The 27,965-nt window shown below is 50.4% G+C and overlaps 1 protein-coding gene across 3 annotated transcripts; it reads right to left on the bottom strand.

Annotated features, from left to right (window-relative positions):
- Positions 1-1,586: 1,586 nt before the first annotated feature.
- Positions 1,587-27,802, bottom strand: Capn1 (calpain 1). 3 transcript variants are annotated; one of them, XM_041661288.1, is made up of 22 exons: positions 27,709-27,802; positions 26,195-26,462; positions 25,993-26,062; positions 25,597-25,715; positions 23,619-23,752; positions 23,352-23,520; positions 21,694-21,777; positions 21,284-21,369; positions 20,636-20,710; positions 20,391-20,551; positions 10,741-10,916; positions 9,591-9,602; positions 7,606-7,814; positions 7,471-7,510; positions 6,885-6,950; positions 6,738-6,795; positions 4,984-5,048; positions 4,526-4,594; positions 4,222-4,300; positions 3,237-3,353; positions 2,883-2,941; positions 1,587-2,366 (listed from the first exon to the last, which is right to left on the bottom strand). In XM_041661288.1, the coding sequence occupies exons 2-22, from the start codon at positions 26,459-26,461 to the stop codon at positions 2,340-2,342; spliced, it is 2,142 nt and encodes a 713-aa protein (XP_041517222.1). In that variant the 5' UTR covers position 26,462; positions 27,709-27,802; the 3' UTR covers positions 1,587-2,339. The 3 variants fall into 3 exon arrangements, with proteins under 3 accessions (XP_041517222.1, XP_041517221.1, XP_041517220.1); XM_041661287.1 differs by lacking the exon at positions 27,709-27,802 and adding an exon at positions 27,624-27,694; XM_041661286.1 differs by lacking the exon at positions 27,709-27,802 and adding an exon at positions 27,109-27,247.
- Between the last annotated feature and the right edge of the window lie 163 nt (positions 27,803-27,965).

Below are 27,965 nucleotides of genomic sequence, written 5' to 3'. Positions count from 1 at the left end.
CACGTTTTCCTTATCCATTTTTCAGTCAAGGAACATTTAGGTTGTTTCCAGGTTCTGGCTATGACAAACAAAGCTGCTATGAACATAGTTGAGCACATGTCCTTGTGGCATGATTGAGCATCCTTTGGATATACACCCAAAAGTGGTATTACTGGGTCTTGAGGAAGGTTTTTTCCTAATTTTCTGAGAAATCGCCACACTGACATCCAAAGATTGCCGAATTTATTTTTTAAGTAAAAAAATAATCCAAATACAACACAACAAAATAAAACCAAACAAATCCAAATAGGGCAACCAAGAAGCATCGTACAGCCTTTGCTTGGGGTCAAGATGCCCTCAGATTCCCACTCACTGGCCAATCACCACAACAAATTAAAGTTACTCTAGAGAAGGCCAAAGGGTTGAGTCCAGGACATCATCCACCCCTCCTCCTTCCAGAACCTTCCTCACAAAGCAGTTCCCTGCTGGAGAGGAGGCCAGTACAGACTAGGCCTGCGGGCTCCGTGTGAGTAGGTAACTGGCAAACTGCAAGCTCGGGACACTGTCCTGATTATCAAAAGTATCTCTGGGACTGGAGAGATGGCTCAGAGGTTAAGAGCACTGCTTGCTCATCCAGAGGGCCTGAGTTCAATTCACCAGCACCCACTTCATCAACCACATGATGGCTCACAACCATCTATAATGAGATCCGATGCCCTCTTCTGGCATGCATGCATGTAGGCAGAACACTGTATATGTAATAAATAAATAAATCTTAAGAAAAAGTCTCAGTTCTATTTCTATATGGCAGTCTTGTGGGAAGTCCTCATTTCCTGGTCCCTCACATTTTTTGGTTTTGTTTAGTTTTTTGAGACAGGGTTTCTCCGTATAACAGTCCTTGCTGCCCTGGAACTCACTTTGTAGACCGAGCTGGCTTTGCTTCCTGAGTGCTGGGATTAAAAGTGTGCACTGCCACCACCCAGCTGGTCCCTCCTTCCTTGCTTCCTTGTTTCCTGCCTTCTTACTTTCTCTCTCTCTTTTCCTCTTCTCAAGACAGGGTCTCATATAGCCCAGGGTGGCCTGGAACTCCCTATGTAGTTGAGGATAACCTTCTAATTCTCCTACCTCTATCTAGACAAACTCTCTACCAATCAAATACACGGCCCTGGATCCTTCGGGCTCCACTGGCTGCCTGCAGCCTTTGTCCTAGCGGGTGACTCGTTTTCATCCTCCAGTCCCACCCACTCATGTTCCTGGCAAGCAGAGACACAGAGGCAGAACAGCTTATATAAGCTGTGGCTGATCCAGTGTGGCCCAGGAGGGAGACAACATGCCTGTCCCAGCTTCCTGGTAGGGCAGCTCTGTGCTCAGTAGAGGTTTTGTGTTTCCTTGCTGACACTGGCAGAAGAGGAGGGCATGCAAAACCAGAAAAGCCACCCACACTGGATTGTCAATAGAGCCGTCCAGCCCACGTCTTTGTAACTCAGCCCTTCTCAACATCTCAGGGTAGCCACAGCCGTCTGCCCAGTCTCCAGCCAAAGTGGGCATGCCGCTAGCGACTGTCTCTAAGCCCTGGCCTGCTGGTACCATCAAGGTTTGGGAGGATAACACGCAGAGACGGATGTGCACCCTTACTTTTATTTTTCCACTGCACTGAAACAAGGGACCGCCCTACCCCGCCCTCAGTGCCTGCTCCTCCGTAATCAGTGCACTAGCCCCTCAAACGTTCCCTTGAAAATGACCAATATAAAAAAAGGGAGGAGGGGAGGAGGGGAGGAGGGAGGGCCTGAGCACCCGCTAAGCCAGGAAGTTCCTGGTGGGCAATGGGGCAGGAGAGGAGTGGTTTGGTTTGCAGAGGGGATCTTGGCTGTTGCATAGGAAGGCACAGGTGATCCTGGCTGTGGAGCTCCCTGGTGGGGAGAGGTCTTCAGATCCCAGATGCAGACAGTGTGAGCTAGCTAGTGGTTATAAAGTCTGCAGTCTAGGGAATGGCAAGGGTTATAGCCTCTACAGATTAGGGAGAACACATATCCAGACACTAGTGTGGGTGGGGGCAGGGGTGCCTGCTCCTGCCCCAGAAGAAGGAATAAGCAAGGAGCTGCCTTCCTGGTCTTAGCCATGAGCAGGGTCCAGGGTTGTCCATTCTGAGCCTTTGGCCACAGAGGTAGGGAGGGGCCCATGACTCTGCCCAGAGCAGTTGAATAGAGGTAGTGGGGAGGAGAAAGGACAGGAGGACAAAGGTGGCTTCCTGTTCCAAGGAAGGCACTTGCAGCTGATGTGGTCTGGTCTGGCATAGCAGGAAGGCGTGGGTTGGCAGAAGAGGAAAGGAAGAACACAGGCAATGGGAGTCGAATCCCTCTTCATGCAAACATCGTCAGCTGTAACCACTGTAAGGGCCAGATGGACAGGTTACCAGGAGCCGCAGAAGGGCAACATGGCAGCTTCCTTCTTCACCCGTCCCAGAGCCCAGGGTCCAGCCCCAGGGTTCAGCCATCACCATCCGCACCTCATCCCCTTTTTGGGGGACCCTCTGCTGATAGGGGTGCTTTTTTTCTTTTCTTTTTTAAAGACAGGGTTTCTCTGTGTAACCCTGGCTATCCTGGAACTAACTCTGTAAGCCAGGCTGGCCTCGAACTCAGGCAGGTGTGCCTTTGCCTCAGTGTAGGGATTAGAGATGTGCACCACCACGCCCAGCAGGGGGAGCTTTCTTACTTCTCTAGTCCAGGAGACCAGTCTGCTGATTCCCACATCTGGGGGCCTAGCCTCCTGTTCTTCATCCCTCCCCTGGTCCCCAAAGCCCCTGATCCAAGGCTTCCAGGACTAGGACTCATATCTGAGATCTGGTTCCAAGGCTATGGACGCCTGCCCAGGAAGGAACAGGTGAACACGAATGGTCATCTCACCTTAAATAGATCAAAGGTCACAACACCATCCAGGTCTGTGTCGAGAGCTTTGAAAAACCCTGTGTTCAAGAAAAAGATGTGTTAAGTCTGGAACACCAGCCAATTAATATCCAGCAAGACTGTCTCCTACCTCCCATGTACCTCAAGCTATTGTCCCTTAGAGCCATGAAGCTTCCTGCCCAAAGGGGCCTCCTTAGGCCCTCCTCTGCCCACACTTCATACACCTAGTACCTATGGATAAGTCCCTGTCCCCTCCTCAGCCTCCACCCTATTTGCCCCCCCCCATCTCTCCCACTGGATCACGAGGACACATTGCAGGCACTGTGAGAGAGTAGGTCAGTTAGGGACACTCACGGAACATGGTCTCTAGTCGTACGAGGCAACACACGAAGTTGTCGAAGTCCACAGCCAGGTCAGGCTCTGAGTAGCGGGTGATGATGAGTTCATGCAGCTTCTTGTTAAGCTTGAAGCCTGGGCAGAGGAAGAAGAGCGAGTGAGGGCCGGCCGGAGCAGATGCAGCCAGAGAGGGTAGTGGAGGAGTTGTTCTGGGCAGGATACACAGGGTCATCCCTCTCTGGAAAGACCTCTTGGGTAAAGCGGCGAGGGGCTGGGCAAGTGAGGACCAGGTCTTAGGGAAGGGTGCATACCACCCAGGTCACTCCAGGAAATCGGGAGCTGGCTGCAGAGGACTTAGGCATCTGGCCGCATTTGGGTAAAACACTCTGGACTTGTTTTTACACAGGCCAGGGTGGGAGAGTCCTGCACCTATCTCCCCGGAGCTTGGAGCTGATACCCAACATCCTCTCTCTGCCTGCCTGGTTATATGTCCTGAACTCAGTTGCTCTCCCTCTGAGAATTACTTCTTCACATTGGGGCTGTAAGAAAGGGCTCTGTTTCGTGGCCATGGATAAAACACTTGCCATGAAAACTCTCGGTCCAGAGCTTGGACCCTAGAATCCACATAAAAACCAGGGGGTGTGGTAGTCGGCCAGCAATCCCAACATTCACTTGGAAGGCAGATTGCACGAAAGTTGGATGACTGAACTAGCTTAATCGGTGAGACCCAGTTTTAGCGAGAGACCCTGTCTCAGTAAGAGCAATGGAGGCAGACAGATGAGGTCAACCTCCGGCTTCCATGTATGCACACACACACGTGAACATAAATAAACAATGCAAACCACAAACAAATGCACAGGCACAATTAATTAAAAACCCCTTGTTCTTGGTAAGGAGAGGAAAGGGAGGGACAGATGGAGTAGCCAGTTCAGTAACCAGAGCATCATCCCCAGGAGACAGCCCTGGGGCTCAGGAGCTCGGGGCCACCAGCCTCGGCCCTCACCTGCGGCCTCAATGGCCATCCTCATCTCATAGGCGCTCATGCTGCCGGACTTGTCCAGGTCAAACTTCCGGAAAATGGTCTGGGTGGAGAGGAAAGGGTGTGGACCTGGTGAGTCAGCAGCTCTTCAGGGCTACCTGCTGCCCAGGGAAAGGAAGGGAGGAGGGCAACGGCCAGGAAGGTCTCATTCGCTGAGATGGGTGGGCTTGGGTGGGAAAGGAGGTTTGAGGGATGCCTGCTGCCAGGCCTGGCCACGCCATGACTGAGGCCACAGCGGGGCAGGAGAACCCAGCCAGCGACCACATACCAGGTAATTTCGGATGCGGTTCCACAGGATGTTGAATTCCACCAGGCCCAGCTTCCCATTGCCATCACGCTTGACAGATGTTAAGACGGAAACTGTACAATTTAGAGCAGATGTGTAAGGGGGGTAGCTGGGGAGAAGGGAGCCTGGCCGTGAGGGGAGAGACAGAGCGGCCATCTGCAGCCTGTGGCTGGAGTTCTATGTGTTGGGTATAGTTAACTGGGATGCAGAGAGGTGCAGAGATGGTACCAGCCTTAGGACTGAGGTCTTCTCCATCTCCCAGAAGACCTGTGCCTCACTCTCCCTTCCTGGAGATATCTAAGAAGGTATTTGAGCACGAGACCTCACCACATCCACACCCTTCCAGCTCCACCCAAGCTTCTCAGCGGTTCCTAGGACAGTTACGCAGCATCTTCCTCAACCTCAAACCCCACAGGAGACACGAGCAGATGAAAGGATACATCCATGAGGTTCACCATGCTGCGACATGACTCCAGGCTGAAGCCATCGGTCCGCAGGTCTTTGTCTGAAACAAACAAACAAACAGGTCAGAGAATGCCACTCAGTTGGGAGGGTGCTTGCCTGGCAGCCGTTAAGCCCTGGGTTTGATCCCCATCATATACACCAAGCAAGGTGGTGCAGGCCTGTAACCATGGCAGTTGGAAGGAGGAGAACAGAGGATAAGGAGTTCGAGGCCAGCCTCAGATATATAGACCCTATCTAAAAAAGAAAAGAAAGGAAGAGAAAAGAAGATGGCTGGAAAGATGGCTTAGTGATTAAGCATACTGGCTGCTCTTGCAGAGGACCTGGGTTTACGACCCAGCACCCACACGATGGATCCACGGCCACTCGTAACTCCAGATCAGGGGATGCGGTTCATGCATGTGGTACATTTACATGTGTGCAGGCAAACATTTATATAAAAAATATATAATAAAAACTTACAAACACACAGCCTCCATATCCCTTCCTCATGCACACACACACACACACACAGACACACACACACACACACACACACACACAGACACAGAGTCTGTAACCCCAGAGCCATTGGGGACAGAGGGAGGAAGATTGCGAGGGCTTGCAATTGCTGCCAGCCTGGTCCTACGCCCAGTGAGGGACCCTGTCTCGAGGGCACAGACAGAGAATGATAGAGCAGGGCACCCGATGTCCTTATCTGCCATGAGAGATGACAGATATCGAGAAGAACCCAGTCCCAGGGCTCAATTCAGAGGTCTTGCAGAACTGGTCCTGCCAGGAGCCCTACACTGATCAGTGAGAGGGAGGCTCCAGCCCACGGGCACTGAGACCGGCAAACTATGGGGTGCAGTGCTGCCCTCCTGAGAAACCACAGAGCATTCCTGGGCCTCAGGAACCAACTGGCCCCGAATGAAAGGAAGGAAGTACTGGGCAGACATACAAGAAATTAGGTAGAAGAGGAGCCAGCAGGTGCTGACTGTGGGCTTGGGAGGGTAAACAAGCTTCGCCAGCAGGGTAGGACCAGGGAGATGCTGGCCAGAGGGAGGGATGTAGACAGAGGCCTGGCACAGCAAACCACGGGCAGCTAGAACAGGCTCATACCAACATGCAGCAGCCAAGGCCAGAAGGGAAGAGCAAGTCGGGGTCACTGCTTTTGTCCACACACACCAGAGCCTGGAATTTAGTCTTTTTTTTTTTTTTTTTTTTTTTTTTTTTGGTTTTTCGAGACAGGGTTTCTCTGTGGCTTTGGAGCCTGTCCTGGAACTAGCTCTGTAGACCAGGCTGGTCTCGAACTCACAGAGATCCGCCTGTCTCTGCCTCCCAAGTGCTGGGATTAAAGGCGTGCGCCACCATCGCCCGGCTTGGAATTTAGTCTTACTCTACATCCCAAGACCTGTGGCCTGGCCTGGAGGCTGCACCCTTGCCTTTCCATCAGCACTGAGCACCTGTGGCTGGCCCTGCTATGGGCTGTCTGTCCTCCCTAAAGTCACAAAGCTCAAGGGAGCAGATGGGGCGGAGCAGGGTTAGTAAGAAGTCTGGGATAGGAATGGTAGCGAGCGGAGCCAGACTGTGGAAGGCCTGACAGCCACCTAGACCAAGGTGTGCAGTTTAGTTCCATGACGACTGGGATGAGTTGGGGAGGACACGGGGTGGGGACAGTCATTTGGACATCTTCATGTTTGCTGAGTTGGGGAAGGACACGGGGTGGGGACAGTCATTTGGACATCCTCACGTTTGCTGATTATCCTGTTCAAGATGGTCTGTAGCTCCTTGACGCTGATCTCCATGTCCTAGGGAAGAGGAAATACGGCATCTACTGGGTTCCCCCCCTTCACACACGGGTTCCCATCCTACCACCCTCTTCCAGGCCCTGACATACCTCCCCTGCCAGCTTGCTGAACAAGGTTTTGAAGGTGTCATCAATCTCCTCTTCAGAGAGCACTCTCTGTACCCAAAATGGAGAGACTAGGTCAGGGATGGTATGGCCTGGCCCTTGCCTGCAGGAATGGCCGCTGGAGGTGGGGTGGGACCTCACAGTTACAAGTCACTCCATCCACCTCTCTGAGCCTCACTTTTCTAACCTGTAAAATGGAATCTGCCTTCTGTCTAGGACTCTTGTAGCCTAAATGATGGGTACAAGTCAGTGAGCGCTGAAAAGTTTGGGCTGGAGTCTCTGCTGTGTGAACTAGGCTAACTCATCAGCCTCTCTGAACTTGTGTTTCCCATTCAGAGGGTGATATCATGAAGAACGCAGATGAAATAGTTATGGAGAAGAAACAAGATACACAGACGTAGCATAAGAACTGCCTACTATCATCATTACAGGTTCCTTGCAAACTGTGAAGTGCTGGACAAACAAGGGACTAGCTAGTATTGTTTTAAGGACTTCTATCAGAAGGGAGTCTGCCCTGCCAGCAGAACCCAAATCCCATCACGAACCTGGGGGAAATAAGGGGACCACATACCTCATCAGGGAGGTTGGCCTGGATCTGCTCATCTAGCTCCCTGCAGAGTAGAGAAGGTCAGTCAGAGGGCCTGGGGCAGAGGCAGTGGAGAGATGGGGAAATGGAGAGGTGGGGGGATGGGAATCTACTACTCACTGGGTCCCAGCTCTCTTCTCTGAGAAGAAACGCAACACAAAGTCACCCTCCTTGTTAGGCTCGAAGGTGGAAGGCACGACCACATACTCCCCCGGCGGCAGGCGGATGCGGCTGCTGACCTCTCGGAGGTTGATGAAGGTCTCTGACCGGGCCCGAGAGGAGTTGGCCAGGAAAAAGTCCCGCTTCAAGTGCACAGGTTGACCCACCAGCTGGCAGGAGGAAGGAAACAAGCAGGGGACTGCAGTGCCCGCTCAGGCTGCCCTCGGATACTGGTCCAGGCCCGCAGTCCAGAGCCCAGGCTACCCTTGGATACTGGTCAAGGCCTGCAGTCCAGAGCCCAGTCTGTGAGAAGCAGCTTGCTAAGTCTGGGTACCCAGCCTGCGAGACCCTGATAAGTTACTCACCCTCTGCAAAACTTGGGTGCCTCAGCTGGAGATGCGGAGTAGTGGTACAGAGCACCAGCGAGTACAGGGCACCAGCGGTACAGGGCACCGGCGGTACAGAGCACCAGCGGTACAGGGCACCGGCGGTACAGAGCACCAGCGGTACAGGGCACCGGCGGTACAGAGCACCAGCGGTACAGGGCACCGGCGGTACAAGACCTTCCCGGCATCTTTACATTTATTTACTGTGGTTGGGGGAGGGGATGCCTGAACGCCCACGTGTGAGTGGAGGTCAGAGGAAAACTTGGAGTCAGTCCTCTCCTCTCACCACGTAGGTTCGGGGATCAAACTCAGCTCCTCAGGCCTGGGGTCAAGTGCCTTTACCTACTGAGATATTCCAGTCTCTGACTTTGATCTCCAGAATGGCATTAAATCAGATATGGGCCTGCAATCCCAGGAATTCAAGGTCACCCTCAGCTACAAAGCAAGTTTAAGGCCAGCCTAGGCTACATAAAACCCTATCTCAAAAGTAAATAAATAATAAATAAGATGAAACAATAAAAAGAAAATATGAGTGTCCTTGACTGCAGATAAGGGACTCAACAATACTACGACGCCAGGATGTTGAGATGGCTCCACAGGTAAACATACCTGCTGCACAGGCCTGGTGGCCTGAGTCCCATCCTGGGATGCTATGGAAAGGACGAAGGGGAGAGCCCAGCTCCACAAAGAGCTCCTCTTATTTCTACACTCATGATGTGGTTCGTGCACACACACACCCTCTCTCTCCACACACACACACACACACACACACACACACACACACAATAAAAAAGTTTAAAACCTGATGCAGGCTGGGCATGTAGCCCAGTGGTTCGGTGCTTGCCTAGCACGTGTGAGATCCTAGGGTCACATCCAGGACCGACAAACCTAAGAGGCCATGTAAGTTCTGCCGCCATTGTCACTCATTGGCACTTTCCCTGTGTCGTGCCTCGCATGAAACCTGACAGTGGCCCTTTGCTGACCCTCTTGATAGCCCCAGAGGAAATGCTCTCTATTCCCCACACACAATAAAATAGGGCCTTATGAAGCCTAGGCTGGCCCTCTTTATAATCAAGGGTGACATTGATCTCCTGATTCTCCTGCCTTTACCTCCCAAGTGCTGGAATTACAGGCGTGTGCCCCCATGCACAGCTGGGAAGTGCCACGTCTGCATACAAAACCCGAGGTCCAGGGCTGCAGCAACTGTTCAGCCAGTGGCACACGCTCCTAGCCCCCCACTCCAAGGCCTGATTAGCACTTCCTCAGTACAAGCAGCGAGACACAGAGAACTTGGCCTGTGTGCATGCTGAATGGAGACTGAGGATCAGGGTTCAAATCCACTCTTTGCTACCTGCCCCCAGGAGTGCAATGACTGCCCTACTTGATGACAAGAACTGGGGGTAGCATTTTTCAGGCAGTGACAAATAAGGTGATATCTCCAGAAGCTGGATGTGGGGTGTGGGTAGGGCTGACTTCAACCTTGCTCCTCCCCTCCGGGACCCATCAGGCTGGTGAGTTCGGGCGGGCTGATGAACCAAGTAGAAAGAAAGCCACACCTACCTCCCGTGGGACCTGCAAGAGAGACAGAGAGAATAATACGTATTTGCCCAGAAAGCTAGGGCAGACATATCAGATAGAGGTCCTGAGTTCTCAGGGAGGGAGCCTAGAGGACAGGAAACAGGCCAGTGGTGACTCAGACCTATCCTCCCAGCGGAAGGACAGGGCAGAAGTCTCTGTCCCTGTGACCTCCTGGGCCTCTGCTCCTTGAAACAGCTGCCAGGTGACCAATCTCAGTGTGACAAAGCCCAGGGACATCTGCTGCGAGGGCTTCTGGGTGGAGGCTAACACGGTGGCCTCCCTCTGCCCTGATAAGGAAGATCTAGAAGTTTCCATTTCTATCTTGAGCTGCAGAATAAGAAGCAGGGAAAGGCTGGTGGTGGTGGCATATGCCTTTAATCCCAGCACTTGGGAGACAATGAGTTCGAGGCCAGACTGACTGATCTACAAAGCGAGTTCCAGGACAGCCAGGACTGTTACACAGAGAAACCCTGTGTCTCAACAAAAAGAAAAGAAAAACAAAACAAAACAAAACAAAAAACCAAGGGAAGTTGGGCAGTGATAGTGCACACATTTTTGAAAATTAATTTATTTTATGTATATGAGTGCTCTATCTGCATGCCTTTATGGCAGATCCTACTATAGATGGTTGTGAATCACCACGTGGTTATTGGGAATTGAACTCAGGACCTCTGGAAGAGCAGACAGTCCTCTTAACCACTGAGCCAGTCCTGTGGTACACACTTTCAATTCTAACACTCAGGAGGCAGAGACAGGAGGATCTCTGAGTTTGAGGCCAGCTTGTCTTACAGAGTGAGTTCTAGGACAACCACGGCTAAACAAAGAAACCCTGCCCCAAAAAACAAAAACAAAACAACACTAGCAACAAAAAGATGCAGGGGAGGCACCGAGTAGGGCCTAGAATAGCCTCTTCCGGTAAAGCAGACTCTCCCCAACTCCATAGGCCTCTGCTCGCATCCTTGCTCCACAGAAAGCTCCAAAAGCTGAGCCCATAGTCTGATACCAGAAGGTGTGGCACACAAAAAATCAGCCCAGCTCCCTCTTCTCCACATTCTAGAAGAATGGTGACCCTCCTTTCCTGGACCAACCACTTCCGCAGATGCTTCCCGCAGTGGGAGGAGGTGAGGCTAACCTCATACACAGCAAAACCAATGGTCTCCATGTCCCGGCCAAAGCGCCGCTCCCTGCGGCGGTTCTTCTGCATGAGCGCCAACAAGAAGCTGCAGCCCGACTCACGCCTGTCATAGTCGTCTTCGTCATCCACCTCCTCCAACTGGATCTTGAACTGTGGGTTCACCCAGAAGGTAGCTGCAGGAAGAGAGGAGGCTCAGAGGCAGGCAGGGCGGATGGCTTCCCAAGCCTCGTCCGCACATTCCGTGTTTACTCACTCATAAACTTGTTCAACACTGCGGTTCTACATGGCCCCTGACTTAAAAACAGGAGAGATAGGCAGGACAGTGCCTCTGCCTGTCAGAGCTTGTCTTTCAGAAGCTGAAGTGGGTGAATTATCAGAATTACTACAAAGAAAAATGTTGTGAGATATTTTGTTTGTGTTCTGACAAATAAAGCTTGCCTGGAGATCAGGAGGCAGAGCTAGCCACCAGTTAACCATAGTGTAGACCAGACAGTGGTGGCTCACACCTTTAATCTCAGCATTTGGGAAGAGGAAGCAGGAAGATCAGATCAGGAGTTCAAGGCCACCCTGGGCTACAGAGATTGAACCAGTCTAACAGAGAAACAGAGCCAGGAGATGGTGGCTCGCACCTTTGATCCCAGCACCAGGGAGACAGGATCTCGGGCCCTTTCGGTCAGAGGAGCCAAAGAGGTAAGAATTGACTGTGGCCGCTCCTTTGCTTCTCTGATCTTTCAACATTTACCTTGATATCTGATTCCGGGTTTCTGTTGGTAAGACTAATTAATCAGTGCTTCAGAAAGTAAACTGGAGGAGCTGCAGGATTTATTGTAACTCAGTGCACACTGGTGTGCTCAAGGCCCTGGGTTCTAAAATGAGACGCAAGCTGCAATCGGCTTGGGATAGTGACAGCAAAGCTGAGCCCCCAAGGAGTAGCCAGTGCCTGGCTTCCTTGGTGCCTTTACAAGAAGCGTTGAGTCTTAGATCACTCAGCCATCCAAGTTGGGCATAGTAGCACACAGGTACACACACACAAATATAAATATTTTTAGGTATAAGTGCTCTGTCTGCATGTCCACTTGATGCCAGAAGAGGGCATCAGATCCCACTGTAGGTGGTTTTGAGCCACCACGTGGTTGCTGGGAATTGAACTTATGATCTCTGGAAGAACAGAGCCGGCTCTCCAGCCCTTGTTTGATTGATTTTAGTTTTGTATGCATGTGTTGGTGAGTATGTGCATGTGAGTGCAGTACCCACAGACGGCAGAAGAGGGCGTTAGATCCCTGCGAGTTGGAGGCACAGACAATTGTGAGTCACTGATAGAGATATGGGAAATAAACAGAGTCTCCTGGAAGAGCAGTGAGCCATCTCCCTAGCCCAGAAAAAACTTTTAATAGACATTTTAAGTAGAGACTATGAACAGATGACAGGGTGAGAATGTGATGACCATCATTATCCCCAGACAATCCAAGCTCATGTGACCATAGCATTTAATTTACGGCAAGCAAAAATGGTTTAGCATTAAAATGCCATGTCATAGAGGGGAGGGCAAGCCAAGGAAGGTGCTCTAAAATCTCTGCCTTGTTTAGAAGAGCAGCTGGGCACAGGGTGTTGATAGGGCTGGGCTCAGTGGCAGAGCACTGTGTCACCTATGTGAGCCTCTAGAAGCCAGCCTCAGCATTTAAAAGACTAACAACCGCAACAAAGCATAAAAGGAAAGCGAAACCTGGCAGCTGTAATTCCAGCACTTAGAGGTAGAGTCAGGAAGATTAGAAGTCCAAGGCCCTCAGGGCAGTGGTGGCGGATCACCTTCTATCCCAGCACTTAGGAGGCAAAAGCAGGTAGATCTCTGTGAGTTCAAGACCAGCCTGGTCTACAAAGTGAGTTCCAGGACAGGCTCCAAAGCTACACAGAGAAACCCTGTCTCAAAAAACAAAACAAAACAAACAAACAAAATAAAGAAAAAAGAAAAAGTCCAAGGCATCCTCAGCTACGCAACCAGCTCAAGGCTGTCCTGGGTTACATGAGACCCTGTGTCTCAATGAAACAAAACAAGATGCATTAGGCATGTTCTTGAGACATTTAAATGCACAGTGGGAAAAAGCTTACTAGGCAGGAGGGTTACTGTGAATTTCAGGCTAACCTGGACTACCAAGTAAGAACCTGTCTAGCTGGGTGATGGTGGCCCACACCTTTAAAACCCAGCACTCAGGAAGCAAAGGCAGACAGATCTCTGTCAATTCAAAGCCAACCTAGACTAGAGAGCCAGTTCTAGGACAGCCAAGGCTACACAAGGAAACCCTGTCTGAAAAAAACAAAAAAGAAAGAAAGAAAGAAAGAAAGAAGAAAGAAAGGAAGGAAGGAGGGAGGGAAGGAAGGAGGGAAGGAAGGAGAGAAAGAAGGAAGGAAGAATGGAGGGAAGGCGGGAAGGAGGGAAGGGAAGATAAATCAAATGAATGGAGATAAGTATTAACATGCGAAGCCGGTGCGATGGGCCCGTGGGTAATGGTGGTAGCTGCCAAGTCTGGAGACACATGGTGGAAGGAGAAAACTGACCTCCGTAAAGTTGTCCTCTGACTTTCATGTGTTCAGTGACACCTGAAACCCCATCACTTCAAATACAAATAAATGTAATCTAAAAAAATTGGGGTGCCTGAGAGATGGCTAGGTGTTTAAGAGCAGTTGCTGCTCTTCCAAAGGACCCGGGTTTAATGCCAGCACCCACATAGCAATTCACAACTGTCTGTAACTCCAGTTCCAGGGGATCTGACACCCTCACACAGACATACATGCAGACAAAACCCCAAGGTACAATAAATAAATCTTTAAGAAAGAAAAAATTTAAAGTAGACTATTATAAAATCACTCATGGGGCTGGAGAGAGGTTCATTAAGAGCACTGACTGTTTTTCCAGATGACCCGGGTTCAGTTCCCAACATCTGTTTGGAAGGGCACAACTGTCTGTAACTCCAGTTCCAAGGGATCTGTTGCTCGATTCTGGCCTCCGAGGGCACCAGGCATGCATGTGGTGCACAGATATAAATGCAGGCAAAACACCCACACACATCAGATAGATAGACAGACAGAAAGATAGACAGACAGAAAGATAGATAGATAGATAGATAGATAGACAGAAAGATAGATAGATAGATAGATAGATAGATAGATAGACAGACAGAAAGATAGACAGACAGACAGACAGACAGACAGACAGACAGAAAGATAGATAGATAGATAGATAGATAGATAGATAGATAGATAGACAGACAGAAAGATAGATAGATAGATAGACAGACAGACAGACAGACAGATAGATAGATAGACAGACAGAAAGATAGATAGATAGATAGATAGACAGAAAGATAGATAGATAGATAGATAGACAGACAGACAGACAGACAGAAAGATAGATAGATAGATAGATAGATAGATAGACAGACAGAAAGATAGATAGATAGATAGACAGACAGACAGACAGACAGATAGATAGATAGACAGACAGAAAGATAGATAGATAGATAGATAGATAGATAGATAGACAGAAAGATAGATAGATAGATAGATAGACAGAAAGATAGATAGATAGATAGACAGAAAGAAAGATAGATAGATAGATAGACAGACAGACAGACAGACAGACAGATAGATAGATAGACAGACAGAAAGATAGATAGATAGATAGATAGATAGACAGACAGACAGACAGACAGACAGACAGAAAGATAGATAGATAGATAGATAGATAGATAGATAGACAGAAAGATAGATAGATAGATAGATAGACAGACAGAAAGATAGATAGATAGATAGACAGAAAGATAGATAGATAGATAGATAGATAGACAGACAGAAAGATAGATAGATAGATAGATAGATAGATAGATAGATAGAAAGATAGATAGATAGATAGACAGAAAGATAGATAGATAGATAGATAGATAGATAGATAGATAGATAAATAGATAGGCAGGTAGAAGAAGTTAAATACATAAACATTGGGATGGAGACTGCTGGGGATGCATCTCAGTACAGAGTGCTTCGTCGGTACACACAAGTTGCCATCCCTAGGACTGCAAACTAAAGAAGCTAATTTTCATGAAAAGGAAAAAGCGGGTTCAACAGCTGCACTTTCTACCAAACAAACCATCTATCCTTATGCAAACTCTTCTAGAGCACACAAAGGAAGAGGCTGTTCTAATAGAGAAGGCAGGACCACAGCAGTGTGGTCAGGGCGAGCAAAGAATGAACAGGCAAAGCTCACTCATGAAAATTGTTGCATGAATGTTCAAAGGGTTGGAGAGATGGCTCAGCAGTTAGGAGCACCGGCTGCTCTTCCAAAGGGCCTGGTCTGATTCCCAGCCTCCACAAGGTGGCTCACAGATGTCTGCAACTCCAGTTTGTGAGGATCTGTTGCCCAATTCTGGCCTCCGTGGCACCAGGTATACATGTAGTACACAGACATACATGCAGGCAAAACACCCACGTGCATACACAAAATATGAAACTAAAACCTTTTATCAGGTGGGGATGTAGCTTAGTTGGTAAACTGCTTGCCTCCTAGTGGACCATGGCACAAAGCTCTGGGTCCCACCTCCAATACCTGATAAACTACGCATGGCTGTGCAGACTTACAGTCTCCGCACTTGGGAGGCAACGGAAGGACAACCATGAATTTTAAGATGGAAACTGTCTTTTAAAAAAAAGGTGGTGGGGGGCAGGGATGTGGTTCTGGGCAGAACACTTGTTTAGCGTGTGTAAGGCCCTGGATTCGATTTCTAGGACCACAGAGCAACAACAGAACCTCCCACAAAGCCCTTCACTCCCCAGCCCCCCACCAACAAATCTGCTCTAGTGACACCTAGCACAAATATGTATTACTGGAGCTGGGGAGACCTCTACGGGTGCCTGCCACCAAGCCTGACCATCTGACTTCCACCCCAAGTCCTACAGGGTGCAAAGAGAAGATCAACTCCCACAAGCTGTACTCTGACCTCGTGTGTGAACCCCGCCCTGCCAAAGTAAATACAATATTAGAAAATTAAACAACAACGAAAAGACAAGCCAAATCAGGAATCCCTTAATGGCGGCTCCTATATGCTCTACTCTAGACAGTGTAGTAGGAAAGAAAACGCATGGAAAGTTGGGAAAGTGGGACAAGATGACACAAATGCATTGTCATTCCTGGGGCACCAGCTAGTAAACCACAAAGAATCTAGAAGAGACGTGTGGATACAAACTACATTTAAAAGGCAACTGGGCATTATTGTATCCATAAGTATCATTTGAGAGGCAAGAATCTGTTTATGTATTTATTTATTTATTTATTTATTTATTTATTTATTTATTTATTTGAGACAGGGTTTCTTTGTGTAGCTTTGGCTGTCATGGAACTCACTCTGTAGACCAGGCTGGCCTCAAACTCAGAGATCTGCCTACCTCTGCCTCCCTAGTGCTGGTACTAAAGCCATGCGCCACAATACCTGCCTCAATAAATGTTATCTTTAAAAGCTATTTTTGGGGCTGGAGAACTGTTGCAGTGGTTAAAAATGATGGCTGTTCTTTTAGGAAATTTGGGTTCAATTCCCAGCACCCTCATGGCAGCTCACAGCTGTCTGTAACGCCAGTCCCAGGGGAACCAATGCCCTTTTCTGGTCTCCACATATACCAGGCATGCATGTGGTACACAGACATAGATGCAGGCAAAACACCCATATGCATAATGTAAAAATAAAAATATTACTATATACATATACAAATATGTCAAAAGCCAAAAATATATAAACTCTGAACCACTTCTGGTACAAGTGTGTTGGATACTGCACACATAGTCTTTTATAGTAGAAGGATGGCTCACCAAGCACTAGATCTCAAAAGATGTACACACCCTTTTAAAAATTATATTCTTCTATAAAGAGGGATGAAAGGCCAGAATAAAGGGCTAGGAAGATAGCTCAATCTGGAAAGTTCTTGCCCTGCAAGCATGAGTTCAGTTTCCAGGACCCATGTTAAAAAAACCCCAGGATGCCAGGCGGTGGTGGTGCACGCCTTTAATCCCAGCACTGGGGAGGCAGAGACAGGTGGATCTCTGTGAGTTCGAGGCCAGCCTGGTCTACACAGCAAGTTCTAGGACAGTCAGAGCCCAACACTGAAACCCTGCCTCAAAAAAAAAAAATCTTGAAAAACTGAAAACAAAGAAACAAATCCCAGTGTGGCGTTGTCCTCTTCTACTCCCAGAGTGGGTGAGGGGACAGAGGGACACCTCCGAATTCTCTGGCCAGCCAGCCTAGGCTGTCTCAAATACAAGGTGGGGGTGGCTGAGGAAGACCCTCCAACGCTGTCCTCCGACCTCCACTTGCACACGCATGAGCGAACATTTGAACACACATGCGTGCCTGCATATATGAGAGCTCGAGCAAGCAAGCAAGCATGCGCGTGCGCACACACACGCAGAGTAAAGATATACCATGTTCTGAGACTGAAAGGCTCAAAATATAAAAATGTAAATTTGATCTGTAGATCTAATAAGAATTCCAAATAAGATCTAATTTTATTTTAGTTATGAGATAGAGGCTGGCCATGAAGGCCCCAAACAGAAATCCTTAAAAATAATAAACTATTACATTTATTTACTTTAGGTAGTCCTGGGGCTGGAATCCAGGACCGTTTACTTTCCAGAAAACACTCTACCACCGAATTATACTTCAGTGCCCCCAAGTTTTTTGTTTTTTCGAGACAGGGTCCCTGTGTAACAGCCCTAGCTGTCCTGGAACTCGCTCTGTAGACCAGGCTGGCCTCAAACTCACAGAGATCCTCCTGCCTCTGCCTCTTGAGTGTGGGATTAAAGGTGTGCACCACCACCACCCAGCACCCTCAAATTTTCTTAAGAAAAAAAAAAGACTTATTAACCCAATGCTAAAATTTGTAAGCAAACAAAAGGCAAGATTTAAGAAGAACCAAGTGTGGCTATATTCTCTGTAAGTCCCAGCACTTGGAGACAGAGGCAGGTGGGTCTCTGAGTGTGAGGACAGTCTGGTCTACAGAGTGACTTCCATCTCAGCCAGGCCTGCCCAGAAAAACTCTCTTTAAAAAAAACAAACAACAGCAACAAAAAGATTAAAGCCGAGAGGTGAAGGGAGGAGACTCAGAAGTTCTAGGAGAAGTTAGGTCACAGGACTCTGTCCTGGGATTGGAGGGGCAAGGGAGATGGCTCAGCAGCTACGTATGCATACTACTCTTGCAAAGAATGGAATTAGAGCCGGGCGGTGGTGGCGCACGCCTTTAATCCCAGCACTCGGGAGGCAGAGGCAGGCGGATCTCTGTGAGTTCGAGACCAGCCTGGTCTACAAGAGCTAGTTCCAGGACAGGCTCCAAAACCACAGAGAAACCCTGTCTCGAAAAACCAAAAAAAAAATTAAATAAATAAAAAAAAATAAAGAATGGAATTAGAGTCCCAGCACCCACATGGTGGCTCACAAACTTTTGTAAGTTCAATTCTAGGCATCTGATGCCCTCTCCGCCCATGGGCACCAGCATGCACATGGTGCACAGATAATACATGCAGGCAAAACACCCATATACATAAAATAAATACACTTTACAATATAAATCTTTAAAAAAATTATCAAAGAGACTCCTGAAGGAATCCACCTTGTCTAATAACAGGACTTCTGATAACATTTACATCATAAATCCATAACAATTACATCAGTGAGTAATTGACAGACGCTTGGACCAGGGCCAGAAATACCCAAAAAGATACAGGAACTGCACAATGGTGATAAAGAGGCTGGCGGAGGAAAGCACAGGCTGCCCAGCTGTGGTACAGGAAACCAGCGCTTAAAGGTTTGAAGGAAAATAAAGTGAGGAGAAGAATGCTTCTAAAAAACATCGATGAGCTTCTCGAGGGAACACCACAGGGATGAACTTGGTCAAGCCAGCGCTGCCAGGAAGGAAATGGCAGCAAGGCAATTCAGAGCAGAAGAGGGTGGAGACCTGCCTGCCCCTGTCTGCGGAGTGCTGGCATTAAAGGTGTGTGCCACCGCCGCCGGGCAATCTCTTCCTCTCTTTTCTGATAGGGTCTCACGCAGCCAGGCTGACCTCAGACTTGCTCTACATTCAAAGCTGGCTTTGAACTCCTGATCCTTCTGTCTCTACCCCCCCAAGCACTGGAATGAACAAGAATGAGTTGCCACAGGGGATGTGGTCTCTTCAATGACATGCCAGGTCTCTAGATGACAATGAAAGAAGATGGAGGAGAAGGAGAGTGGAGAGTTCCCAGTGGGATGTGCGTACCATGCAAACTGCTTATTAGAGGCTTGTGGTTACGAATTTACAAGGAAAACAGCCTTACTTGTGTTTTTTTTTCCAGCCACATTTTGTGGTTCCGACTCAGTAGAAAGCTTGGTTCAACTGGGATTGTGGTTGTGCTGGGGTGACAGGAGCAAAGAGAGGGAAAGGGCAGGGAACTAGATGCTTGCAAGGTCAAGATGAAAACAGCAAGGGCAGGCAGAACGGCTCAGTGGATAAAGGTAGTTGCCACCAAGTCTGGCTACCTGAGTCAGATCTCCGGGACCCACATGATGGAAGGCAAGAACCAGCCCTGCAAGCTGACCCTCTACATGCACACACGTACCCTCATAAAATAAATAATTTTAATATTCTAAAATATATTAAAATGAGCCAGGTGGTTGTAGCACAGGCCTTTAGCCCCGACACTCAGGAGGCAGAGGCTGGCAAATCTTCAAATTTGAATCCAGCCTGGTCTACAGAGTGCATTCCACACAGCCAGGGCTACACAGAGAAACCCTGTCTTAGGAAACAAACAAGTAATCTATGTATTAAGATGATGATTCATATCTGGGTAAGGGGACTGGGCGGTGTCTCAATTGGTAGAGGGCTTGTCTCTCATTCGCAAAGCCTGGGTTCCATCCCCAATACCACATAAGCCAGGTGTTGTAATGCCACCTATAATCCCAGCATTCTGGAAGTAGAGACAGGAGGATCAGAAGTTCAAGGCCATCCTTGACTACAGAGCAAGCTCAAGGTTAGCTTGGGTTACCTGAAACCCTGATGCAGAAAAAAAAAATCAAAACAAACCAAAAATGAGAGAGGGAGAGAGAGAGAGAGAGAGAGAGAGAGAGAGAAACAGACAGACAGGCAGACAGACAGACAGTGTGTGCAAGAGTAGAGTAATTCAAATGGGAGTCCACAAGATCAGTCAATTCCAAGAGAGTGAGGCCTGGGCAGCGGCAGATGTATTCCCAGACTGGGCAAGGCCCATGATGCTCTGTGGTGAGCAGGCGGAGCTGGAGCCGAGGGAGGGGGCACAGGACAATGCAATTGACCACGTGCTACAGTCACCCACTTGTAAGAGGGAAAGGTGAGAGGACAGGAAGTCAGTGGGTCAGGAGGGAGGGTACTGGGAATGAGGGGAGTGACCAGCAGATGTTTGGATAACAACAAGATGTTCTTACCCAGGCCCTAAGCATTCAGCAGGGTCCTTTAGTACCTTAAGGACATTTAAGGATGTACCCCTCAAGGCTAATGTGAGGAACACCCAATCTGTCTCCCAAGGCACAGAACAGGCTCAGGCAGGTGGCCTTCCCCACACCCCTGCCCTGACTGCCAGCTTGCCTCTCGGCTCAGGTCACCTGGGAAGTTCCTGCAGCCACCAGCCGTGCTCCCTCTGCGCCAGGTGCCCTCATATAGTGTCGTATTCCAGTTCCGGAGGGTACTGCTCTTAAGAGCATCGGGTGTGAGGTTGCAGATCTCCAGTCTGGTGAACTCACGTATGAAGTCTTGGAATGACATCCTGTGGGCCCAAGGCAGACGTGAACCACATTTCCCCATCATGAACTGGGTTTTAGGGGAGCAAGTAAAGAAAAGGGTTGCTTACCAGAACTCCCCATCCTCCATCTTGATCCTCAGCTGCTCTCGCTCATAGGGGTCCACTTTGTTCCACTCTGAGGAGCTGTGGGAAGCAGGCACGGCCAGGGCTGGACACCACTGACTTAGCTAACTTCTGTCCCTGGGTCCTGTCCAACCTGGTGTGTTTTCCAGAGCCCGGGTCAGGGCCTTTCTCTAGAACCAGCCCTCTTGAGGTCTTTGTAGGTCCTACTCAAGGGCCCCCTCTTCTTTTTGAGACCGCTCTCACTATGTAGTACCATATTTCTCCCCTCTTAAAGACCATGGAGCCTAGGTTGAGCTGGAACTCACTCTGTGCAACCTAGGCTGGCCTCAACTTTGTAGTGATCCTCCTCCCTCAGCTTCCTGAGCACAAGAATGACAAGCAGAAATCACCGTGGCCAGCCAGGGTGCTCTTATCAAGGTCAGATCAGATGCCCTGCTATATCCATAGGCTGCCTCAGCTCCCACAGCCTGGGTGGGTCTGTTAGAGCAAAATCCTAAAGAAGTACACAAGATGGGACCCCTCTACTCAACCCTGAGTCCATTTCCAGCCAGCTGCGGTCCAGGCGGACACGTCAGGGACTTCTCCAGATGTCCCCACATCTCCCCAACCAGTGCCCATTGTCCTGTCCCTTACCTATCACACCAGGGTCCTTTCCATTCCACTTCGCCCCAGGGGTTCCGCATTCGGATTAGGTTCACCCGCTGGCCCTGGTAATTCACCTGTTTCCCAGAGTACACATCACTGCTATGCCCTTTGACACCTCTTCCTGGGCCACATTCTTCATCACCTCACCCCGCTTAGTACCCAGCAGCATACCAGGGCCAAACAGCCAATATACCCTAAAGCCAGTCCTCTAGGGATTTACAGCCCTGCGAGGCAGCTGTACATTGAACTAGAGTCACTGGGATAAGCATCAATGTATACCACACAATGGTTATCCCAGGAGGTCAAAAGGGAGAAACCACCTCCCACAACCCTGGTCAGATGCCAAGAAGGCATGGGAGTGGGAACCACCCTCAGGGCAGGCCCCACCCAGGAAATACCTGCTTGGCAGCCGTCACAGAATACGCATGGCCCCTCACCAGGTTCTTAAAGGTAATAGCCTCCAAATCCCGGATATTGGAGATCTGCAGAAGGAAACATGCACTGTGATCAGATGAGGCGCCATTCCTGCTTGGAGCTGTCACGAGGCACACCCAGTCCTCCTGGCACATCACCCACACAAAGGCTGGTGGGAAAAGCTACCAGGGACTCCTGTCCTGCCCACTCCATTGTAGTACAGGACCACTGTACCTCCTGGGGAGCAGGGCCAATCCACCTCGAGGCCATCACTATGCCGCCAAGGGTTAGGGCTGGCAACATCGTGAGTGTGCACATACACACAATTAGAATCAAGCCCACCCCTAAGAGGAACTCAGTGTGCTGGCAAGCAAGGGGGGAAGAAAAGGACAGACTCAAATGGGGCTAAACTTGCAGACTCATACAGCCCTTAAAAGAAAGTTTCCTCTGTTGTGGCTGTGCATCGGTACGTGCACTTACAAGTGAAGATACCTTCAGTGGGCAGTGGCTTCAGAGCCCGAGGGAGCCACAAGGAGGTTGTGAGTTATTTGATGTGGGTGCTGGGAACTGAGCTTGGGACTTCTCTAAGAGCAGTTTGTGCTCTTAGCCACTGAGCCATCTCTCCAGCCCCATAGCTAACCTTTCAGACATTGTAGTGTGGCGTTGTCATCCACAAAGCTCACACGTGGCAATAGCCCAGTCAAGCCAGAGTTTCAGATCTCAGTTTTTTAAGTAAGTTTTCGAGATTTCGTGTTAGGCCACACAGCAGCATTTGGCCAAGGACGGCCTGGAAGACTGCACGATGCAGTCTTCCCATGATGTGGAGTGATCAGGGGCAGACTAGGGAGGTCTGGAAACAGTTGTGGGGCTGGTGAGGGGAAGCAACGAGAAAGGAGAGGTTGGAGCTGGGAGTGGGTGAAGTCTGAGAGTAGGAAAGAGGTCTTATCAGAGATCAGAAGCACTTGGGCTGTGAAGGCCTCTGAACATGAGAAGGTAATAAGAATGAAAAAGGGCCTTGTTAATCTTCTCTGTATCATTCCAATTTTAATGTATGTTCTGCCTAGAGAGATGGTTCAACAGTTAAGAGCATTGGCTGCTTATCCAGAGGACCTGGGTTCAATTCCCAGCACCCACATGGAGGCTCACAACTGTCTATAACTCTAATTCCAGGGAATCTGACTTCTTCACATAGACATACATACAGGCAAAACAATACATATAAAATGCAAATAAATAATTCATAAAAAACCTGAGTTGGGCGGTGGTGGCATAGGCCTTTAATCCCAGCACTGAGGAGGCAGAGGCAGGTGGATCTCTGTGAGTTCGAGGCCAGCCTGGTCTACAGACTGAGTTCCAGAAAGGGCTCCAAAGCTACATAGAAATCTTGTCTCAAAAAAATAAGCAAGCAAGCAAGCAAACAAACAAACAAAAAACTGATAAGGAAAGGGAGCAGAAGGAAGCAGGGAACTAGTCTGGGGCACAACTGAGGTCGGAGGTTTGAAGGTGGAAGATAGGAAGGAGGTGGTGGGTAGAGCTGATTTTGCATCCACAACCTACAGTGAGGTGAGGGGTGTGTGTCTCAGGCTGAGCCTGGGCTGAGGATGAGGTCAGGGCTGTGCAGAGGAACATGGACATCACTCACATCAATGGAGCAGCCAAGCAAGGAGCCTCGGTCCAGGGCCTTCAGAATGATCTGGTAGAGGTCGCTGGGTGCCTTGTGCAGATCGTACCACTCGGTGACCCCACCAGTAAAATCCTCAAAGGCCTCTGAGGTGCAGCCTCCTGAGAGGGCCTCATAGCTGCCATTTACCCTGTGGGCAGTTCCGGGGCAGGTAAGACCAGGTATGAGAGCCAGGAGCAACCCTTCCACCCCTGGAGACTGATGGTGCGCCCTGGGGTTCCTACTCACTTGGCATAGGCCTTCTCAAGCAGGGCGCTCCAGAACTCGTTGCCCTGGGCAGAGTGCACAAACACCAACTTCCCGTCCTTGGTGGGCAGCAAGTCATCCACGACCACGTCCACCCACTCCCCAAACTGCCACAGCTGTGGGGGAGGGGCAAGGTGAGCACCTGTTCTGGGGTCCCCCAGGCTTCAGCTCCAGCTGGGCTTACTAAATGCATGAGTCTAGATCCACATGCCAGGTGTGTGTGTAACACACATGCATTTGTAGAAGCATGCTTTTGTCTACTGGAGTATATAGTCAGTCAGCCCTCCTCAGCCCCAGGTGCCACAACTACACACACCTTTAATCTCCAACACACACCTTTAATCTCCGCACTCAGAAGGTGAGTTCAAGGACAACCTGATCTACACAGTAAGCTCCAGGACAGCCAGGGCTACACAGTAAGACTGGGTCTCAAAAACAAAACAACAATTCCACATAGACATATTTGGACCATGGAGATGGTTCTGGAAACAAAGGTGCTTGCTACTAAGCCTGAGAATTTGAGTTCAGTTCCAGGATCCACATGGTGGAATGAGAGAACTGACCTTTACACACCAGACATATATACATATACACCGTCACTCCTCATTAACACACATGCACACCACAGGCACACGTGTGTGCACACATGCAGACACTCGCAAAAATAATAAGTAATTAAAATTCTTAAATGAACAAGTACAGACTGGTTTCTTGATAGTTCCTAGACAATAGTGAGAGGGTGAGATGATCACATGGCCTTAGGTCTGAGCCTCAGTTTTCTTACCCAGGAAAAGGAGCAACAGAAACTAAGACAACGCAGGTGACACCTATAACTCGAGACTGAAATGGAGCAAGGCTCCCCTTCGGATATGGAGAGAGAGGGCAAGAAGTTCTTCAAGACAGCCCCTAGGCCCTGCCCCCTTCTTGCCTCCCTAGTCTAAGCCTGATTATGGGCATCAGAGGGAGATGTAGGCTGAAAATGTTGCACCCAGACCCTCCGCCGCAGGTGGGCGGGGCTGGTTCACTAGGTCCCCGGATTTGCCCCAGGGATGCCAAAGGACCCGGATAGAAGAGTGAGGTGCAGACCCAGACTGTCTAGGAACAGAAGCTTCCGGGAGCTCCAATAATTGTCACAGGGAGAAGCCCACAATAGTGAGGTAAGAAGAAGCCCCTTGAAGGATTTGGGAGGAGGTACTGAGGGGGCCCATCAAAAGCTGGAGAGAATACTGGAGAATTGAGGATAGGGGGTGGGGAAAAGACTACGCCCCTGTGGGCTAGAGCAGGGTAGGTGTGGGGATCTCAGCACAGTGAGTAACACCCGCCATTTCTTCTCGGCCAGGGCAGAGTGAGGTAGGGGCCCTGACTAGGCAGAAGGAAACAAGAGTCTCCAGGCATGGCGGGGTCATCATGGCTGGAAGACCTCAATTAAGACTTTTGGGGTGTACTTCTCTCAACACCGGCTCCTGGAGAATTCGTTCATGTAAGTTGAAAAGTAGGCCATGTTGGAAACATCAGGAGAAGGAGTTTTAAATCCCAAGTCTATCTTTTCTCCTAGACTCTGTCAGAGCTTGCCAAAGTTGGGAGGTTGGGAAAGGGAGAAGTGACCCGCAGAGATGCCCTTGGGTTTCCCCAGCAGAATATTTCATCTTTAGCTGGGGAAACTGAGGCTTGGGTGAACAAAAGATCGCTTTGTGAGCCAAAGCACAGCCTTTCTCCTCCACACATTCTCTTCCCTAAGCACGGCCTCACCTAGGAAGACAGCCAGCTGAAATACCTGCCTGACCATTCACTCATGACCGGCCAGAGGTGGCATTGAGCAGTCAAATACCTTCCAGAGGGAGGGCTGCCCCCACGGGGTGTGGCACTGGCCATCCCGACTTCAGAGTGCTGTGGGCCATCGCTGTACATGGCCCTAACGCCAACTATGCCTCCACCCCAGGAAGGGTGCAGGGCCCTTCACCTGGAAATGGAAGATGCCAGCATATCCATCCTGAAAGCTCTGGCCGTAGGGAACCACTCGGTGTAGAATGGTCTCGTTGAGGGTGAGGGAGGCAATGGCAGCCAGGAGCCAACAGTCCCCTGGGATAAGAAAGACCCTTATTAGACTTGCCCTGTGGGTCTGCTCAGGGGAGGGTGGGGTGCTGGGGACAACCTGGGATTCCCTGGGTGAGGAACCCTTCATCTCCCTCAGCTTACAGAAAAGACCCAGGAATCTGGGCAAACCAGCACCCGTGCTGATAGCCAGAGCCTGTCTGGGCCTGCAGGAGGGAGGAGCTGGGGCAGTGCCCAATGGAGCGGGAATGGGGAACCATACTGGGAAAAACACCCAGAACCCCGCCCGGGGGGGGGGGCCTACCCAGTGCTCCCTGGCAGATGTCTGTTCGGGTGGCTCCATCCACGATGAATTGGGGGTTTGACAGCAGCTCCTACAAGACCCACAGTCCTGTTCATGTGCCAGTCCCTCCTAGAAACTGGCACCCAACCACCACTAATAACGGGCCCCGGTCCCACTCCTCACCATCAGCAGAGCCAAGTTCCACCCAGTGTGGCCTTCTTACCGTAGGACGCTTCCATTTGATGCCGTAGGCTTTAGAGGAATTGGGACCCAGTTCTTTGAAGCCTAGGCTGTGAGTCACTGGAGGGAAGGCCTCGTCTTGGAAGAGGACCCCACTCTGCAGGCATCTTGCCCGCAGCTTTTCATAATCCTGGCCCAGATACTTGATGGCTTTTTCATGGCTGCCCAGGCCCAGGTCCTTGGCCCGCTGTTTTTGCACTTGGGCTGATACCCCGGTGCAATACACAGGTGTGATGAACTCCTCTGCCATCCTGGGGGACACATGGGCCTGCTAAAAACCCAGGCCTTCCCAGAAATAGAACGTAACTCCTGCTTGCTAGTGCTTTCCTGGACCTGTCCATTCCTCCCCAGACACGGTTTCTCTGCTTCACTGCCCCATTTACGGATCCTGGGACTCTCAGCCACCTTGTCAGGCTCCCCAAATCTGGAAAAATGTGCTCAGTTTCTATGTACCCGGCCACCATCTCTCCTTTCCCTTATTCCCATTATCCAGGTTTGACAGTTCTTTGCCAGCCATCCAGGTAGGTGGTGTCGGGCGAAGCCAGCCCACATCAGCACTGCAGGTAGAATCTCCGACCTTGTTTTCTGCCTGTAAGCCCCCTCCACAAAGTTGCCAAGCATCTACTTCATTTGCCTTTTTTTGGTGTCTTAGGAACTGAATACTCCAGGCACTGATGCCCCTCCACAGGCTCCTGAGACCGGCTGAACATCAGAGCACTGGACGCTGGCCCAGCTCCTGGCGACAGGGTGAGCGCCTGCGCTAAGCTGCTTCCTGACCCCAACCCGTCAGGCAGGCACCGAGAGGACCTGGAACAGGGGTCGATCAGCGACAGTACCCTAGCCTCAGAAGCAGTGGCCTGGGTCAGACAATCGCAGTCTGGGCACCCAACTCCTTACCTGGGGGAGGGGAGTTTGGAAGATTGCTGCGGTCCCTGCTGCTGGCTTCCTTGGTGGCAGCTCAGGGCAGGGCCCAACCAGGAAGAGGGCTCCTCCCCGCCCTCCTCCACCGCCCCTCGGCCCTGGTTCCTCCCTCTTTGGTCCTCCACCTACTCCTGAGGCTTTTACCCCGCTCCCTCTACGCTCTTTCTTATCTCTCACACAACATTTTTTACTATCTCTTACTCAGGGTGTCTCTCGGTCCCTCCCTTCCTCGGCAGGCTTTGAGCCAACTCTGCGTGAGGACAAATTGGTAAAAGGCAGAGTTGTCCCCCGGGAGGAGCCGGGCGCCTGTCCGGGTGATGAGGGTTGGGCTGGGACAGAAGGGCACGGCCAGCCAGAGGGAGGGGAGGGCAAGGGGTATTTTTAACTGGGGCCGCAGCTCGAGTTGCAGGGCCGCCGGCCCCACCCCACGTCGCCCTCCGGGAAGGTACTGGGAACGGTCCGGGTTGTGGCACACTCCCCACAGCACCGACCCGCCTCCTGCGCCCCGGCGCGCCTCCTGGGTCGCAGCTGTCGATCCTCCAGCCCAGTCTGCGATCCACGCGACTCAGAGATTACCTTCGGCCGCCGCAGCTGCTCTCTGGAGCCGCCCGTGCTGGGTGCGAGCGGACCTCTACCGGACGCGAAGCAAACGGCAGCCCCACCCCGGGCCTGTCCTTGGGCCAGCTCCCCACCCCCGCACCTTAAGACGCAGTCCTGCCGGTCTAGAACTCCGTCCTAGCGGTCTTTGCGCATTCCCTGCATGGCCATAGGTAAATCCGTCCCTTAATTTCCCCAACCGTGCAGCAGAATAAGAGGGACAATGACTGCCGCCA

Source organism: Microtus oregoni, unplaced genomic scaffold, assembly GCF_018167655.1.
Source record: "Microtus oregoni isolate MIOR12 unplaced genomic scaffold, Mior012 000012F_ref0000307, whole genome shotgun sequence".
Lineage (NCBI taxonomy): Eukaryota > Metazoa > Chordata > Mammalia > Rodentia > Cricetidae > Microtus > Microtus oregoni.
Note: the sequence above shows the minus strand (reverse complement) of the source record. Positions and strands in the feature narration are given on the sequence as shown.

Coding starts and splice junctions, on each gene's coding strand:
- Capn1 (XM_041661288.1), bottom strand. CDS start 26,461: ATGGCAGAGGAGTTCATCACACCTGTGTATTGCACCGGGGTATCAGCC. Junction 20,711..21,283: donor AAAGGACCCTGGTGTGATAG/GTAAGGGACAGG, acceptor TGCTTCCCACAG/CTCCTCAGAGTGGAACAAAG. Junction 6,951..7,470: donor AGGCCAACCTCCCTGATGAG/GTATGTGGTCCC, acceptor TTTTGGGTACAG/AGAGTGCTCTCTGAAGAGGA.